Raw genomic sequence first — 17,480 nt, 5'->3', positions numbered from 1 at the left:
AAACAAACCATCCACCAGTTGGGTACTCTGCACTTCAAGTGAATTGCAATCCCATTGTGTTGCTTGAGTCTAAATCTGCATTAATGTGGGAGATGAAGCTCAGTTTCTAGCCTTTTCCTTTCCTAAAACAAGCTCAGGTCACAGTGTGGCAACGTCTTGGCAATCTGCTCTATCAAATGCAGGGGAGGGGGGATGCGTATTCATTCCTCCTAACAGGGAACATCTGCAGTTGGTGCTTTAGAATCGAGATGCTCTCTTTGCCGCTTCTTAAAAATAGAGTATTTTGTGAAAGAATTACAGCTGGCGAAATTGAAAGCACCCATCTTTTCCCATTTGCCAGTTGTACATAAAAGGACAACTTTTTTTAGTCATGCAAAGCTGCAGACCACCCAATTTCCAGAAAAATATCTGGCATCTACCTGTTGGGATTAACAGGTTGTAATTGTGTGTGTGTTTTCGTGTTCTTGCACTGCTATGCATCTTCCAGGTGCCATTTTCTTCTTCTTCATTCCATAATCACATCAGGCACCATGACAAATAGGATTAAATACTACAGAAAATGCCCTTTTCTGCAGCAGCTCCCATCTATTAAATGCTCTCTCCAGAGAGGCACAGCAGGTGCCAACTTCGTCATCCTTTCAGCACCGGACAAATAGGTTTGCATTTCCCTGGGCAATGTCTGGTAGTGGGACATTTCAGGTGTGACCCAAAAGGAAGAACAGAACCACCCTCAGCATCAATAGCCTGAATAATCCTGGTGACTATGCAGTTATTTGTTGTGTTAGAAAGCATATGTAATGTCAAAACATGATATGTCTTAGGAATGTTTGTTAAACCATATATATACATTTGTTTTCTGATCAGGCTGTAGCGGAGAAATTCATATTGGTGCCGCCAAACCATTTGCCCTTTTGAACGTCGGTGGTGCATTTCAAAAAGTTGGCCACCCAAAGGCTGCGAGATAGCAGTTTCAAACTTCATGTTTATAAAATCTGATGAGAGCTGAGGTTGATATCGTTTGAACAGTATTGCATTGAAATTACATCTTACTGGGAAAGGGGGTTGGACTCGATGGCCCTTGTGGTCTCTTCCAAGTTTATGATTCTATGATTCCTGCAAGCTTACATCTGCCATGAACTTATAGGTGGTCTCGGACAAACCGCTCTGTCAGTCTCAGCCTCCCGTCTCTACTATGGGACTAAAAGTTCTGATCTGTGTTGCTAAGGTGTTGCTCAAGAGTATGTGGAATGCTTTGAATACAGCAGTGATGACAGTGGCAAGATGAGGAGGACAGTGATAATATGGTATTGACAATGATGATGCTAAATTACTTCCCACACTGCCACAGATACTTTCCACACTGTTACCCTCCCATCTCAAACCCTTACAATCAATCAATCATAATGATGATGATGATAATTGCAGGTTAATTCTGAGCAAGGAGATACTTCTCTTTCTACTCATTGTGGCAGCTACCTCCTGCTTCCAGTTTGACAAGAACAGGATCTAACACCTGCAGAAGGACCATGCGCAGACCAAGACATCATCTCCTATCCAGAGATGCCACAAATATGCTGCCTGTGTGGTTGACCTAAACCAGCCAACTTTGGGTCCCTGGATGTTGTGAGACTACAAGCCCCCTTCCGAGTTATCCCAGACCACTGGCTAGTGTGACTGATGGAACTGGGGTTTGTGGTCTTACAACATCTTGGTATTCTGTGTTGGAGAAGGCTGCCCTAAATGGTGAGCCCCAGCTCTGTCTTCCATAGCCTAGCTCTACCAAGGCAGCCTTCCATAGCCTAGCTCAGGGGTCTGCAACCCGCGGCTCCGGACCCACATGCGGCTCTTTTACACCTTTGCCGCGGCTCCGGGGCGGATACTAGCGAGGGGAGGAGGCGCATTGTGCGCCCCGACACTCCCCACTGGCGGGCGCTGTACTGGCTGTGACGTCGCATGGGGACAGTGCGTACGTTAGTCAAGCACCGTCCCGACATCACCTTCCTGCCCGCCCGCTACATTGTAAGGGGCATGTACGCTGGTCACTGTTTTGAAGGGGAGTGAAGAACACACACACACAAAAAGGTAACTTGTTAATTTAATGTTTATTTCTATGAGGAGGAGTAATTCGGAGGGGTCAAACAAAGAAATAATAAAAAAGTGACAAAAAAGTTATTTTTATAATGACGAGTTTTGCGGCTCCCAGTTGTTTTTTCTTCGGAAACGGGTCCAAGTGGCTCTTTTTGTCTTAAAGGTTGCAGACCCCTGGCCTAGCTCTACCAAGGCAGACTTACTCTCCCTTTTTTCCTCAGCCACTGTTACATTTCTAGCTCATTATGAGCTTAGCATAAATAGGCCTTCTGCTAGATACAGTGCATCTGGGATATGCAATTATATAGTGATGTTTGATTTATACACTATCTTAATATATTCATTGAAAGGCACTTTGTTGCATTAGAAAAATAAAGGGTTGGTGTCGTTTCACTTTTAGTGTTCTTTGGGGAGGAACAAAATATATCTTTAGCCTTTGCTGGCAGCTCGGCTGTTACAGGGTGTGCGCTGCAAAATTTGTAAATAAGATAATTTATGTTCAATTCAAATCTCAAAAGGTACATAAAACATCGACTGGAACAGACCAAACCCAAATCAGCCCAGGCAAGAGCTTGCCCACAGTCCAATCATAGTAACTAACCTCGGGCTATAACTTGGAATGCAGAAATTCCATAGTCTGTGGTCCTGTCTGCGCTATAAACTTTTATTGCTTTTTATGTCACGTTAACTGTCACGGCTTTCCCCTAAGAATCCTGGGAATTATAGTTTGGAGAGGATGCGGCTAATTCTTCGTTAGAAATAGCAACTGTTCCCTCTCTCTGAACCACAGTTTTCAGGAGGGTGTGTGTGTGAAAAGGGAATGACTGACACAGTTTAATTCTATGATGTGATTGTGCCTTCTGTGACATTGTAATGTAATGCCCGTAACTTTGTCTTGTGATTATTTTTTAAAAACGTTTCTTGAGACAATTTGTTTTGTGCAAATTCTTACATCAAGGGTTCCCAAATTGTGGTCTGTGGACCACCAGTGGTCTGTGAGCTCAGGTGGCCCATGGCATAGCTGTGGATTTGTGGTTAAAGGCGCAACACATCCATTGCATAAAGTATTTTTATTGCTTCCTCTTTTTCTTATATTCTATTTTATTGTATTACACTTTGAGTTATTAGGAACTCAAATTGTAATACAATAAAATGCAGTACCTAAGAAATAAGAGAATCAATAAAAAACCCAATTAAAAATCATACATCACATTAAGATTGCTGCAACAGGCAGAAAAAGTGGTCTGCCGCTAAAACATAGGTTTCTGTGTTGTGTAGCAGTATAATGGGGAGCCACTCTGGAAGTGGTGGTTGTTTTTCAAAGATATTTTCTCTATCTTATATTTGGTATAATGAAATAGATTAAGAAAATAAAGCCGTTCACCAAGACCCTTAGCAACCCACCATATGTCTACTCTGAAGTAAATTGCACTGAGTTCAATGGGATTTACTCCCAAGTGTGTGTAGAATGTATTGGCCCACCGAGGAGCCTTTTATTCCCTCTTGAAAGCCATTGTAGCAATGTTAGTGCCATGCCAACTCTGGCAGCATTGACCAGCAGCACATGGAATTGCCCCCACCCAGTGGAGGACCCCAGGGCTAAAGGCAAGATTGCCCCCCAAATTCGGATTTCTGCCAGAGCCTCAAAACTTCTGCTTGCAGTGGGGGGACTTTGGGCTCTCAAATTTCAGTGGCGCCTTGTGTGATGCTAAACCTCAGTCCCCTCGTGCTCAGTTCTACAGCATTAGTGTGGCGCCCCCTGCAACACAGCACTTAGTGTGGCTGAATCAGTTGCGTTACCCTAAAGCTGCCTCTGCTGTCTGACCTGTTGTTACGCTCTCAGCTCTATGAGTGGGGTCGCCCTACTCAAGCGCTACCCCAGTGTTCTATATCCTCCACGCAGTGGGGGAGAGCTAGGACAAGCATGTTTGTTCCACCCCACATTGCTAACTCCATCACCCTCTGCAAGTTGGAAGGATGGCTCCAAAAAGGGGAGCCTGCTCTGTGTGATTTAGAACTCTGGAAAAGTCAGTCCTATAGCAAATGATAATCAGTATTTCCCAAGGGGCATTGTGTTTCCTTTGCATTTAAATGAAGGGGCTGGAATTACATGGTGACAAGATCAAACCCATCCATTCTTAAGGGAATCAGCCCTGAGTGCTCACTGGAAGGACAGATCCTGAAGCTGAGGCTCCAATACTTTGGCCACCCCATGAGAAGAGAAGACTCCCTGGAAAAGACCCTGATGTTGGGAAAGATTGAGGGCACAAGGAGAAGGGGACGATGGAGGACGAGATGGTTGGGCAGTGTTCTCGAAGCTCCCAGCATGAGTTTGACCGAACTGCGGGAGGCAGTGGAAGACAGGAGTGCCTGGCGTGCTCTGGTCCATTGGGTCACGAAGAGTCGGACATAACTTAACAACAACAACGTAATAATTTACAGAATACAGTGGTACCTCTAGTTGCGGATACGGTCTGTTCTGGAGTGCCATTTGCACCCCAAAAAGTTCGCAACTAGAGCGGCGCTTCTGCGCAGGCGCGGAGCATGATGAAGCGCTTCTGCGCATGTGCAAAACGTGCAGAACGCTTATGCGGGTGCACGCACAGCGAAACCCAGAAGTATATACTTCCGGGTTTGCCACATTTGCAACCCGAAAATCCGCAACATTAAGCGAACGCAACAAGAGCTATGACTGTAGTTAATTACGTAAGTTATGTAAGTTACACAGTTACAGTTTTGCCGTTGCAGACAGTGAGGCTGATAGTGTAGCCTTGGGCAAAAGATGAACTGCAGTAGAAAGGAGACGGTGGTGCCTGCGACAAATACTGGGCAGAACGGAAAGCAATGCTTTCTTACACCCCTGACCGTTAACTCGGCACCTGAGCTTGCATGGTGATTTTAAAATAAAGCCAGCACTACTATTATTTCATGAGGGGGAAATGTGTGGAAGAAATAAGTGTAATTTCCAGAAACTAGTTTAGCAGTTTAACTAGTAAACAAAGCCCCTGGAATGAGGGAGCATTTACTGCTGTTAACAAGAGCTTTATCTCTCTTTTAGCTTATCTTATAAAGAAAGGGCATTTTGCTCTCATCGTCCAGTAATCAAAAAGGGGAATAATGCTTCAGATTTTAAAATAATCATACATTTGTCTTCAGGATTATCTGCCTCCCATTTCATATTTAACAAATTCCCATTTCCCCCCCCCCCCCCAGATAAGCACACACTCACTTTCAAATTAGAGGCTTACATCAGTAATTATATAAAATGATATGTTTATTTACACCCAAAGTCACATTTAACTTATTTTCCGGGGTATTTTATTATTTTCTTTTTCTTTTTTTTCTAAGCACCTCTGTTTCATCATGCCAATCTGTGATTTACTAAGCTAGCTAGACAAACATGCTGTTAGTGTTCAAAAGACATTTTATTCATACTGGGTAATAAAATTGCCCCTTATTATTCTGATGCCTTCCATAATGCCTGCTATCAGGAAGACTAGAGACGCTTGCATGTGGCGCTGGCTCAGAAAACCCCTCTGATGTATTGTATTAGCCTATGCAAGAGCTCGTTTCAGTTGCGATAATGAGCCTTTCTTAACTAAGAATGGATGGGAAATGCAATTTATCAAGGTTTTTATGGGGGAAGGGTGAAAATATAACTCAGAAATAAACAAACCTACGCCTTGATTTTTGATTGAGTTATCAATTGGAGTGTATAGAATCATAAGTGGTTCTACCAAGGAGGATGGTGAAGACCATCTACTAAGAGCATGGTGCTGATAACGCAAAGGTTGCCGGTTCAATCCCCATAAGGGGCAGCTTCATATTCCTGCACTGCAGGGATCGGACTAGGTGATCCACAGGGTCCCTTCCAACTCTATGATTCCATGATTCTATGAACTCAACCCTTATTAAAGAGATGAGGGATACTCTACATGGGGGGATTTAGCAAGAGGGCCAAAGGTAACTTGACTATTCTTTGTCCACAACGTTCAGACTCATGCATGCAAATGAATTGCTCATTGGTTGTAGCATGAAGCAAAAACTTTGAATCAGTCATCGCTGATTAAAAGCAACTTTTCCATTCCCCAACATACCTAGTGCAGTCCTCATAGGTAGGGAAGCTCAGATCAGTCTATATCTGTGTCAGTTTCACCAGTGTTAATGTGCATTCATTTGCAGTTTCTTGTTTTTTAAAAAAATCAGTGTGGAAATTTGTATTAAAATGCTTGTTTTTATTCCAATGAACACATTCCTCAATGTATTTTATCCTAAGCACCATCCAGTTAGCATGTTCATGAAATGCACAAGGACCCTTTTTCTGTATGCTAAAGTGGTCCACGTTGGAAGTTTGGCTCTGGATGCTTCTAGTGATCCATCTGGAGACCTGTTCTTTTTCCATGTTACTGAAAATAATTCTGATCTTTCTTACAGGTCTCATAACCACGACTTCAAGAAAACTGGATCGTGAACAGCAGGCAGAACATTTTCTGGAGGTAAGATGAGATAGGGAATGTGTTCTAAAACGGGTGTGCAGACCAGGTTTGCAGAATCTGCTTGTCCTGCAGGATCTAACCACATGATTCTAAATGAATTTGCCCGGTGCTATCACACTCCTTTGTCTTCTCCCCTCATTCCTTTCCTTGTGCCGTCTGATTCCTTTGGTTACTTCTGATTTAGTGACATGTTACCATTTCCTGTTACATCCAACTTGGAGAAACTATTGTTTGCGCACAAACCATGATGGCAGACCGATTGAATTGGGTTTGCAACCCTGGTTTGAAGGCAGAGTATGGCTTGTACAAATCATAGTTTGTCCAGTTTGGATGTAAATGGCAAAATATGGAGATAGCAGTGGTGGGAAGAAGAAGAAGAGTAGTAGTAGTAGTAGTTTGGATTTGATATCCTGCTTTATCACTACCGTAAGGAGTCTCAAAATGGCTAACATTCTCCACAACAAACACTCTGTGAGGTGAGTGGGGCTGAGAGACTTCAGAGAAGTGTGACTAGCCCAAGGTCACCCAGCAGCTGCCTGTGGAGGAGCGGGGAAGCGAACCCGGTTCCCCAGATTACGAGTCCACTGCTCTTAACCACTACACCACACTGGATTGTTTACAAGGAGTGCAGGGAGCTTCTCAGCCTAGTGCTTTGTATTCCATCGAACCCAACCCACTTAGTAATCATATACATCTGCCCCATTTGGGCTTGAAGGCAACATCTTTATTTATCAGTGTTGAGGAAAAGCGGCCAAATGAAATTAAATTGCCGCAGAAGCATGTCTACTAATGAGAGGTTTTCAGGCCTGATATGTGTTTTATTGGTCTGTAGGCCTTGAGCATATAACTGGAGCACAACAGACGGAATACTTGCTGAGAATACCCCTTCAAATAAAATGAAAAAAGGCATCTATTTTTAATTGGGGAAGGAGTTGCAGGGCAGCTAATTTATTACACTTAGGTTTTAGTCGTCTGTTCCGGATTGATTCACATGCGGCTAATGAGGAATCTGTTACCTGGTATTTCAGAATAATAGGTTGGAGATGAATACAAAATCCCACTGTTGCAGGCTGTTTGAAGATGGAATAGTCAAGGGGGATGATTTAGCACACTACTGCTCCAGGATTTTCGTGACTAGTAGAAGCCAAATTGTGGACTGGCAGGTGCAAAGATTAGAGGTCCAGATTGGCCGCCACCTCTCCCCCCCAAAGTGATTAGAATGCATTAAAATTTGCCCATTTGACGGCATGTTTCTCAATAACAAAAATCAGACAGGCTGTTGACAGTTTGGCACTAGGTTGTCTGAAGAGGAAGAGCTCGGTTTTACGACACTTGTGAAGCGTTTTGTGAAATGTTTGGCTCCTAATGTGGTTAATTAACCTCCTGGGGGAACCTTTAATTGCCAGTATAACCATGGCCTCCCCATAGCACCACTTTTGCCTTCCGGAATTATTTTATACTCTTCCTCCCATTAAGAGTCTGATTGGCATAAAAAGAGAATAAAATTGGCTCCCCGTGAAAAGATATCTGACTGGAGATTGACCTAAAAGCTTCCGTTTTCTCGCTTGCATGGTGTGTGCATGCCTAGGAGGGGCGGAGGGAGGCGTTGATGGGGCCCCAGGAGTATGGAGGTCTTTTATTTGATTCATGAAATAAGCCTGCCCTTATTTCCTCTATATTTGACTGTGACATAATACCCTTAAAGGTCTTTCTTTAGCCTATTCAGAACAAATCAGTGTGAAGCTTGAATTGGAATGAAAGAGTTGGAACTACATAGACAAAGGAGAAGACACTGAATTTGTAGGGCGTTTTGCTGCCGCAGCATACAGAGATGAATTTTCCTTGGTGAACTTTCCGTACATTTATTTATTTGTGGCTTACCGGTGGGTGTTGATGGATTCAGATATTGGTTTAAAATCTTAACATCTGTTCTGGTCCGAGACAGTAGTCCCATGTCAAACAAACCTTAGCAGTATCACCAAACAAGGAGATTTTCAAGGCTCCAGGGATGTCATAGTAATGTAGAGTTGGAAGGGACCCTGAGGTCCAACCATCTTAAATTTTTGTTGTTTAGTCGTGTCCGACTCTTCGTGACCCCATGGACTAGAGCATGCCAGGCACTCCTGTCTTTCACTGCCTCCCGCAGTTTGGTCAAACTCTGTGCTGGTAGCTTCGAGAACACTGTCCAACCATCTCGTCCTCTGTCGTCCCCTTCTCCTTGTGCCCTCAGTCTTTCCCAACATCAGGGTCTTTTCCAGGGAGTCTTCTCTTCTCATGAGGTGGCCAAAGTATTGGCGTTTCAGCTTCAGGATCTGTCCTTCCAGTGAGCACTCAGGTTTGATCTTCTTGCAGTCCATGGGACTCTCAAGAGTCTCCTCCAGCACCATAATTCAAAAGCATCAATTCTTCGGCGATCAGCCTTCTTTATGGTCCAGCTCTCACTCCCATACATCACTACTGGGAAAACCATAGCTTTAACCATACAGACCTTTGTTGGCAAGGTAATGTCTCTGCTTTTTAAGATGCTGTCTAGGTTTGTCATTTATTTTCTCCCAAGAAATAGGCGTCTTTTAATTTTGCGGCTGCTGTCACCATCTGCAGTGATCATGAAGCCCAAGAAAGTAAAATCTCTCACTGCTTCAATTTCTTCCCCTTCTGTTTGCCAGGAGGTGATGGGACCAGTGGCCATGATCTTCGTTTTTTTGATGTTGAGCTTCAAACCATATTTTGCGCTCTTCTCTTTCATTAAAGGGTTCTTTAATTCCTGATTTGTGGCCATCCACCATCTGATTTAAAACCTCCAAGGAAGAAGAGTCCACCATCTTCCTGGGGAGTCCGTCCCACTTTTTTATGACCTTTGGGTGAGATTTCAGTTTTCTTGGGCTTCCTCTGAACAGAGACATCCAGCAAAGTATGTTATGCCCAGCAGAGCTCTTCCACTTGATAAGGTGTCTCTCCTGAGCTCTTCCACAATTTCAGAACCATAACATAAAATCGATATAGAGAGGTTTTAAGAAAGGTACATTTTCCCAATATCACCTTTGCCTAGCCTACTTCAAGCAAAGTTCTAGATTGCTAGCTTCAAGGCTCTTTCACGGGTCTCAATATGCTTGTAAAAAGCAATCTCATTATAGTCCCAAGTTGTTGTTGGTGATGATGTTTTTAAGGCTTCAGGGACTGGTGATTAGAAGCCCAGTGACACTCCCAAGACATGGCAAAAAAAAGAAACTGTGGCTGTGGAGGTTGAGTAACCAGACTATTGGAAGCTTCTTAGCCCAGCCAACCACATGAGCAGAGACTTGCATTTAACACCCCCTCAGAAAACAGGGTCTGGCCCTCTGTGTTGCTCAGTTCCCGAAGCCCCTTTAATAAAAAATCCAATCAGTGATCCTCTTATTTAAATTGCCTATCTGAACACTTTTATTCTGTTCTGATAGGTACTGATTGGTACTCCGTGGGCCGCACATTCAAATCCCCCACCCATCCCGCTTCATCCCGAACTTGCAAATAAAATAGATCAAGCTTAAAAGGGACGGAGATTACATGAGCATTACATTACTTTATAGCCTCCAGCAACCCCAAATGCAGTTCCTCTGATTACTCGCCAGGAAAAAAAAATGCCTTAAATGGATGGAAGATTGGGATGGTGGGTTTAAAAAGAAGAAGAAGAAAAACATTCGGTGTAGTAAAAGAAATGACATTTAGGTGGTTATCTTCTTGTGAAACAGATAAATGAAAATAAATACCTCCTACAAAGCGAGGTGTGATTGCGCTTTTCAGGAAACCTGTATTTACTTCTTTGCAGCGCTGCACAATCTGAGCAATTCTGTCTGAGTCTCTCTCTCCCTCCCGCCTTCTTGTCTCTTTTCTTCGTCTCTCGGCTGCCGCTCTTTTTCTTTTGCTCAGTCAGGTATCTGAGGGAGCGCAAAAGAGATTAATATCTTATCCCTCCCGCTCAGAGAAAGCCCCCATCATCTTTTCTTATATTGTCATTACTTCATAACAAGATGTGAGAATAAAAAATAATAAAAAGTGGGAACGACATTCCCATGCTACCTGGTTCGTTTTTGCTGTCGTTGTTTAAAAGGTGCACTGAATATTTGAGAACATTTCTGTGCATGCCACAAGAACTCTTCAGACTACATTGGTACCTCTGGTTGCGAACGGGATCCATTCCGGAGTCCTGTTCGCAACCTGAAAAGAACGCAACCCGCGTCTGCGCACGCGTGGGTCACGATCCGCCGCTTCTGCGCATGATGTCATTTTGCTTGTCTGCGCATGCGCGAGCGGCAAAACCCGGAAGTAACTCTTTCCGGTACTTCTGGGTCGCTGCGGGACGCAACCTGAAAACGCGCAACCTGAAGCAAACGTAACATGAGGTATGGCTGTACTAAACATTGGGCCTGCCATCACAACTTTTAATCCTATAGACTCACTGTGTTCGCAAGGACTTGTGCGGTTTCAATCAATAATAATATATTCGTAATTGAAGGAGCAACGTGGTTTTATGCAGTATTTCATACTGTTGGGTTTTGTACTGCACTTGTTTATCTTATATGCGAATGGCCTATGGCCCAAGCATTAATAAACCACATATACATAATTAAAGGTTTCCCAAACATTCAGCACAAATATTTATTGGGGAAGCTGGCCATGGGGGTACAAAATGTCGCATTCGGTTGCTTTTAGAGTGATGGCCAGAACTGCAAGTTATAAGAACCGCAGGGCTGGCACCAAAATGGCAGCCTTTTATTTCGTTCCATCCTCCAAATTTTTGTAACAGAGTAAATCAAGCTCTATGTCTTTAGTGCCACCATTCTGTTGCTTTCCTTGCTCCTTTCTGCAAGATTAGCTCTTGCTTAGGTGATGATGGTATCAAGACACGAGGTGAGTTTCACAACAGATCGTGGACGGGACGGGTCAGGGCTCCAGACAAGGCTGCTGTTTTCATGGCAGCTGCATGTTGTTGTTTTTCTGTAGTGCATATACATCAATCAGCCCAGACCTCTGTAGCAACATGGCTGTAAGCATTTTGCAAATCAGCTCTTTGCCGGGGGCTTCCTTTCCCTTCCGTCTCTTTGCTGCCTGTTCGTATACTGAAATTAGTTGTCTGATTCTGTTCAGGTAGCAAGCGGAGTGACAGCTGTCTTAACGCGCATGCTGAAAGTGAATCATTTTCAGATATGAATATACAAGCGTCTCCTCTCTTTTTACCACCAGTTTCCTTTGAGGTGGAGAGAATATAAATTACGGCTGCTCTGCTCTGCCAGTGTACATGTGCAGTTTGATGGAAGTGAAATGTTTAATCCAGTTACAGCTCATTGACTTGCACATTGATGCTCTAAAACGGGGAAAGGGAAAGAGATCCAAACCTTTGTGCTCGGCTCCAAGGTTTGGAATGAGCTCTAGCGTACGTGAGGTCATTCATGCCTTCCTGGGCAGCCTGTTAGCACTAGATCTGTGTTGAATCCTGCCCCCAATTTTTGGGTAATGAGAAAAATTCTGGAGTGTTTTTCCTGCCTCTTTCTCACAGTGCTTGAGAAATCATTCTGTAGTTTCATTTTAGATGCGTTGGCACTTAATGGACTTAAAAAGTGGGCGAGGGGTGCCATCTTTGCTATCTCTTGCTAGTCTGTTGGGTTTCAGCCCACCCCACCCCCCAAAAAAACCCCCACTGATATCCTTGTCTCAGCTTTCCTTTCCTAGGAAGGCAGCAGGGCACAGACCAGTGGAAAGATGATTTGCAGAATGAAAGGAATGGCTGCTTGACCAGTGCAAAAAGCAAAACAACAACAACCACCCACATTCCAGCCATGGAATATTTCACCGAAATCTTCCACCATTTGGTAATCTCAGAATGCAATTTCTTTTCTCATTACTTGACCTAGAATAGTCAAGGTAAGGGATGTTTAATGGGAGAGGAAAAAATGGCAAAGCTCTTATCTAGTTCTGCCGTGACAGTTTTTGTGTCTAGTAAGTTGAGATTTTTATAGAACCTCATGCCTTAAGAGCTCTCTCTTTAGCAAAGGAGAGCTTTAGTTGATAATAGGAGACAGATTTCACTTTACAGAGCTCCATCTGGACACCACAAATGTGTTTCTTGAGCAATTTTGTCCTTTACAGACGCACATGTGAACTTTATTAACAGCAAGTGTTTTCATATTGTGAAATAGGCATAAACTCCACCCTGTTCCCACCAATTTATTAGTGGATTTAGTTGTCTTAAAGAACTTTCCTTTTCATATATACCCCTGTACGCTTTAAGGCCTTTAGAGAAGACTCCTCCCCCCCCCCAATCCATTTCAAGGTCTTCTCTAGTCACCCTCTGAGTGAAATCTGACCTTTGACCCTTATGTTCTTTAATTCACACATGTGGGAAGCCACATCTGGTCATTATGCGTGCTACTGAGGCATGTGGGATATTATCTGTTTCTACTTAGTTACTACAAGTCATGACTTCTTGAACATTTTTGAACATTTCAAAGTTCAACGAGTATGTGAGTTAGTGGAGCATGAGGCTTCTGCACGCATAGAAGCATGGAGTCATAGAATTGTAGACTTGGAAAGAACCTTGACGGCCACCTAATCCAATCTAAAGCATCCATGACAGATGTCCATTCAGCCTCTGTTTAAAAACCTCCATGAAGAGTCTTCCATGTAAGTAATTTGTCCTGAGACGAGGTCTGAGAAGAAAAACTAAGGCACAACTCTGGTCAGAAATATTAGCAGTCCTTGTCACTGCAGAGTTGCTGTATGCATCCTTCCCCCCCCCCTCTTTCTGAACACAGCCCTTCAATCAATAATAGGGGTACAAAAAGTTGGGATGTAAGAACAATAAAACTGGTGTTGATGAATTGGAAGAGCTGCAAAAAGATTCCATTGAGCACATGGATTGACAATATGGACAGCTTAGCTACATACGAACGAATTGCATGTCGACGCAAAATAAGAATGGATAAATATGAAGAAATCTGGAACGAATATTTAAGCGATAAGGCAGATAGTGGTGGGAAGTAGGGGGAGGAGAGAGAGGTGGGAAAATATTGTTAAAAAAGGTATAGTCATAGGTATATCAGTGTATTCAAATCTGAATTGTCAAATTGTGTTATTATGGTTTTTGTTGTATGTGTCTTTCGCGGTTGTTGTTTGTATTGAAAAAATGATTAAATATATTTTTTAAAAGAAATAATAATATAATAATGATTTATTATTTATACCCTGCCCATCTGGCTGGGTTTCCCCAGCCACTCCCAACAGTATATTAAAAACAAGATAAAAGATCAAACACTAAAAACTTCCCTAAACAGGGTTGCCTTCACATGTCTTCTAAAAGTCAGATAGTTATTTTTTTCCTTGACATCTGATGGGAGGGCTTTCCAGATGACATTGCTTTCCATTCCTAACTGTATTTGTCACATACACCACTGTTTCTGTTTTGCTGCAGTTTGTCTTTCACCGGAAACGACTTTGCTCGTGCTGCAAGCTATGCTGCTAATATGCTTCTAATCATAATATGCACTCCAGGGATGTTTCAGGAATTCTCTTCCTAGCTCCTCCCCCCTCTTAATATTTTTTGCACTTCTTCAAACCTCAAATTATCCCTGAGTCTGCTTGGCTGTTGCTGTTTTTGCTACAGAAGAGATTTAGTCATTTTCAAACACTGGCCACAAGTCTAACAGACTCAAATCTAACTTAAGATTTTGTACAGCTATTCCTGTTATAACCTTGCCCACATTTGTCATAGCACACTGACTATCCCTTCCTGACATGAGGTTTTAAAATGGGCAACAGTCTGCCTGAGACTTAATGGTTTCCCAAGAGGGCATTCGGTGAATTGGAACTTGTCCTTATGTCTCGAATATTCGCTTGCATAACTAGACAGAAATTCTCTGGGATGACTCCTGCGTTTCCCAGAAACAAAGCAGCTATGTAGTTAAGGCTATATTTTGGAGAACTTGGCTGGCCAAGTAAGAATGGGAAGTGAGGGCAGAATGCAGAATAAAAACCGCATGTGGTAATAAAAGGAATGCTAAGGTCAGGACTTCACCAGCCCTTTATCCTGTGCACAGAGCAAGTCCTCCATAACAGGTTTAAGAATCTGCCTTATTCTCATTTTGAATAATAGAATTGTAGCGTTGGAAGGGATCCCAGGGGTCATCTAGTCCGACCCCCGGCAATGCAGGGATCTCAACTAAATCATACATACAGAATTTGGGTGGCTGGTGAAAACACTCTGCTCTCTAAAGAGTTTCCCCTCTGAGATACTGCCCAGTGTCTGCACGCTGGTTCTTAGCTTACCTAGCTTTTTCTATTGGGGTTGGGTTTTTTTGTTGCATTTTTAAATGTTTGATCTTTTATTATGTTTTTATATGTGTTGGAATCCACCCAGAGTGGCTGGAGCAACCCCGCCAGAAGGACAGGGAATTATTATTATTATTAGTAGTAGTAGTAGTATTAGGCGTTGTGCAGTTTTATTATTTTATATCCTGTTTTATTTTCTTCTTGTATCGGCTGCCGAGTGCTGTTACGGGTGGTGAACAATTGTAAAACGAAACTCAAAAAACTTGTTCCGCAGAATGAGAAAGTCTGGCTGCCGTTACAGTTGTCTGTATTGATAAGTAGGCACATAGATTGCCATGCTGCTCCTAATTAATAGGTTCCAAAGAGATGAAGGATTGTCAGCTGCATCGCTGAGAGCGGTCCTATTTGATTTTCAGGTCCAGTAGCTCCCCCCCCCTTTTTTTTTACATGTGGCCTGCAGTCTACAGTGAAATTCTGCCAAGCAGCTAACAGCATCGTTTCAGAGACTGCTGTCTTCCTCCCTCCTGCTCTTACCGCAGTTTGGGGAGTCTTCTATGCCCCTTAATTTTTAAAAGAGGCACTTGAGAAGCACGGCTGTTCAAAAACAGTAGGAAGGCTAAATTATGTTCCTTTAGTCAGCAGTTTTATAACACAAAATGCAGTTAAGGGTTTTCTGCTTTAACTGGAGTGAGTGTGAACAAAGAAATGAGACAGTTATGCTGTGAGATATATATATATATAGTAGATTTTACAAGACTTGAGGGCAGTGTAATATTTTCAGCATCGCCCACAGCAAGCATGTTTTCTTCTTCTTCTTCTTCTTCTTCTTCTTCTTCTTCTTCTTCTTCTTCATCTTCATCTTCATCTTCATCTCCTCCTCCTCCTCCTCTCTGTCTCTCTTGGGTTCTGGTTCTCTTATGGATTATTCTGACACTTTCTCTGAATTTTCAACTTTTGTTAGAAAGAAAGGGGGAAGCCTCTGCCTGTCACTTTTCCTTTCCTCCTTCTTTGGCGATCACTCGTAGCCAAGTAAGATTGTCTTCAGTTAAATAACATTAAACATATCGGGCTATGATTCTCTACGACTGAGCAGTGATTCTCTGACACACACTTCAACACCTCTGACTGTAGGCCTGGTATTTGTCCTGTGGACAATGATGGTTCCTCCATCACATAAGAAGAAGAAGAATAAAAATACAGTGGTACCTCTGGTTACGTACTTAATTTGTTCCGGAGGTCCGTTCTTAACCTGAAACTGTTCTTAACCTGAAGCACCACTTTAGCTAATGGGGCCTCCCGCTGCTGCTGCGCTGCCACTGTGCGATTTCTGTTCTCATCCTGAAGCAAAGTTCTTAACCCGAGGTACTATTTCTGGGTTACTGGAGTCTGTAACCTGAAGTGTATGTAACCTGAGGTACAACTGTAGTCCTGATGCATCAAAGGCCCCCAGCATCCTCTCTCCCATATGCTTACGAGAAGGACACGAGAGCAACAGGCCTCTCCTGCTGTTGTTCGCAAGTGACTGGATCGGTCTCCAGTGATGTGCCTAGTCCCATTTTATAGAACCCTAAACCTAGATTCAGAACCATGCTGGGCTGGAAGAAGTTTGGATGAGGCAAGGGTGTCCCTTCTTCAACCCTGCAGGCAAGCGAGCTCCGTTGCTCCACTGCCCACAGGTGCAATGGCCGGCCACTGCTTCCCCAAACAGCAAATTGGGTGGAAGTGACCACTGTTAGTGTCCAGTAACCAGCAGAAACCCTCAGAACAAGGTGTTTGGCATTGGGAAGGCCGGCAATGCGTTGCTGAATCCTGAGTCAACTGCTGTGCTGTTTTGTGATGGCAACAGACCTGAACTGGGCTTTTCCACCGCCGCACCCTGAGAGCTGCATTGCAAAAAATGTTGTTTCCTCTTCCACACACAAGCAGTGGGGCTGTGGATGCAAGAGTCGCTTCACCCCTTCCTTTACACACCATAACTGCTGGCCAGGGATTTGGATTGGTCTGCCTGTTAGTGACTACCTTGGTAGCAGATTCCATGGTTTGGCTATGCATTGTGTGAAGAAGTTATTTCTGTTGTCTGTCCTGATTTTCTTGCCATTCAGCTTTATTGGATGACCCTGAGTTCTCACGTTATGAGAGAGGGAGATTTCATACATCATTTTTAGACTTCTGTCCTGCCTCCCCTTACTCTCCTTTTTTAAAAACTAAAAAGAGAGAACAAAATGTATTCATCTTTAGCCCTAGGGAAGTTTTACGAGACCCCTGATGATTTTGGCTATTCTGCACCTTTTCTAGCTGAATATCCAGCCATTTCCAACATCAAACATCTCTGAGACATGGTGACCAGAAGCGTGCGCACTATTCTAAGTGTCGTTGCGCCATAGGTTTGTATAAGGGCAGTACAATGTGCATCCTAGCTGTAAGCCAAATTTGTTGCGAAGGGTTTGTTTAGATTTATTGCTTGCTGTGCCCCCGAGGCTCAGGAAATCTAACGTAATCTAACATAATGGAATAACTACATAACCCCATAATTAAAATAAATGGAGCAGACCATCAGGAGAAGAGGAGGCAGCAGAAGAGAATATCGGGGTAAAT

The 17,480-nt window shown here is 43.2% G+C and overlaps 1 protein-coding gene across 11 annotated transcripts in view; it reads left to right on the top strand.

Annotated features, from left to right (window-relative positions):
- Positions 1–17,480, top strand: part of FAT3 (FAT atypical cadherin 3) — a 462,341-nt gene that overhangs the window by 286,128 nt on the left and 158,733 nt on the right. For all 11 annotated transcript variants that reach the window (XM_083499062.1, XM_083499067.1, XM_083499063.1 and 8 more), the window contains exon 4: positions 6,523–6,584. In XM_083499062.1, the coding sequence (XP_083355188.1) occupies positions 6,523–6,584 (62 nt within the window). The remainder of the gene's footprint in view (positions 1–6,522; positions 6,585–17,480) is intronic.

Source organism: Podarcis liolepis (assembly GCF_965112155.1).
Source record: "Podarcis liolepis genome assembly, chromosome: 4".
NCBI classification, from domain to species: domain Eukaryota; kingdom Metazoa; phylum Chordata; class Lepidosauria; order Squamata; family Lacertidae; genus Podarcis; species Podarcis liolepis.
The sequence above is the reverse complement of the archived record's forward strand: the minus strand, read 5'-3'. Positions and strand labels throughout refer to the sequence as shown.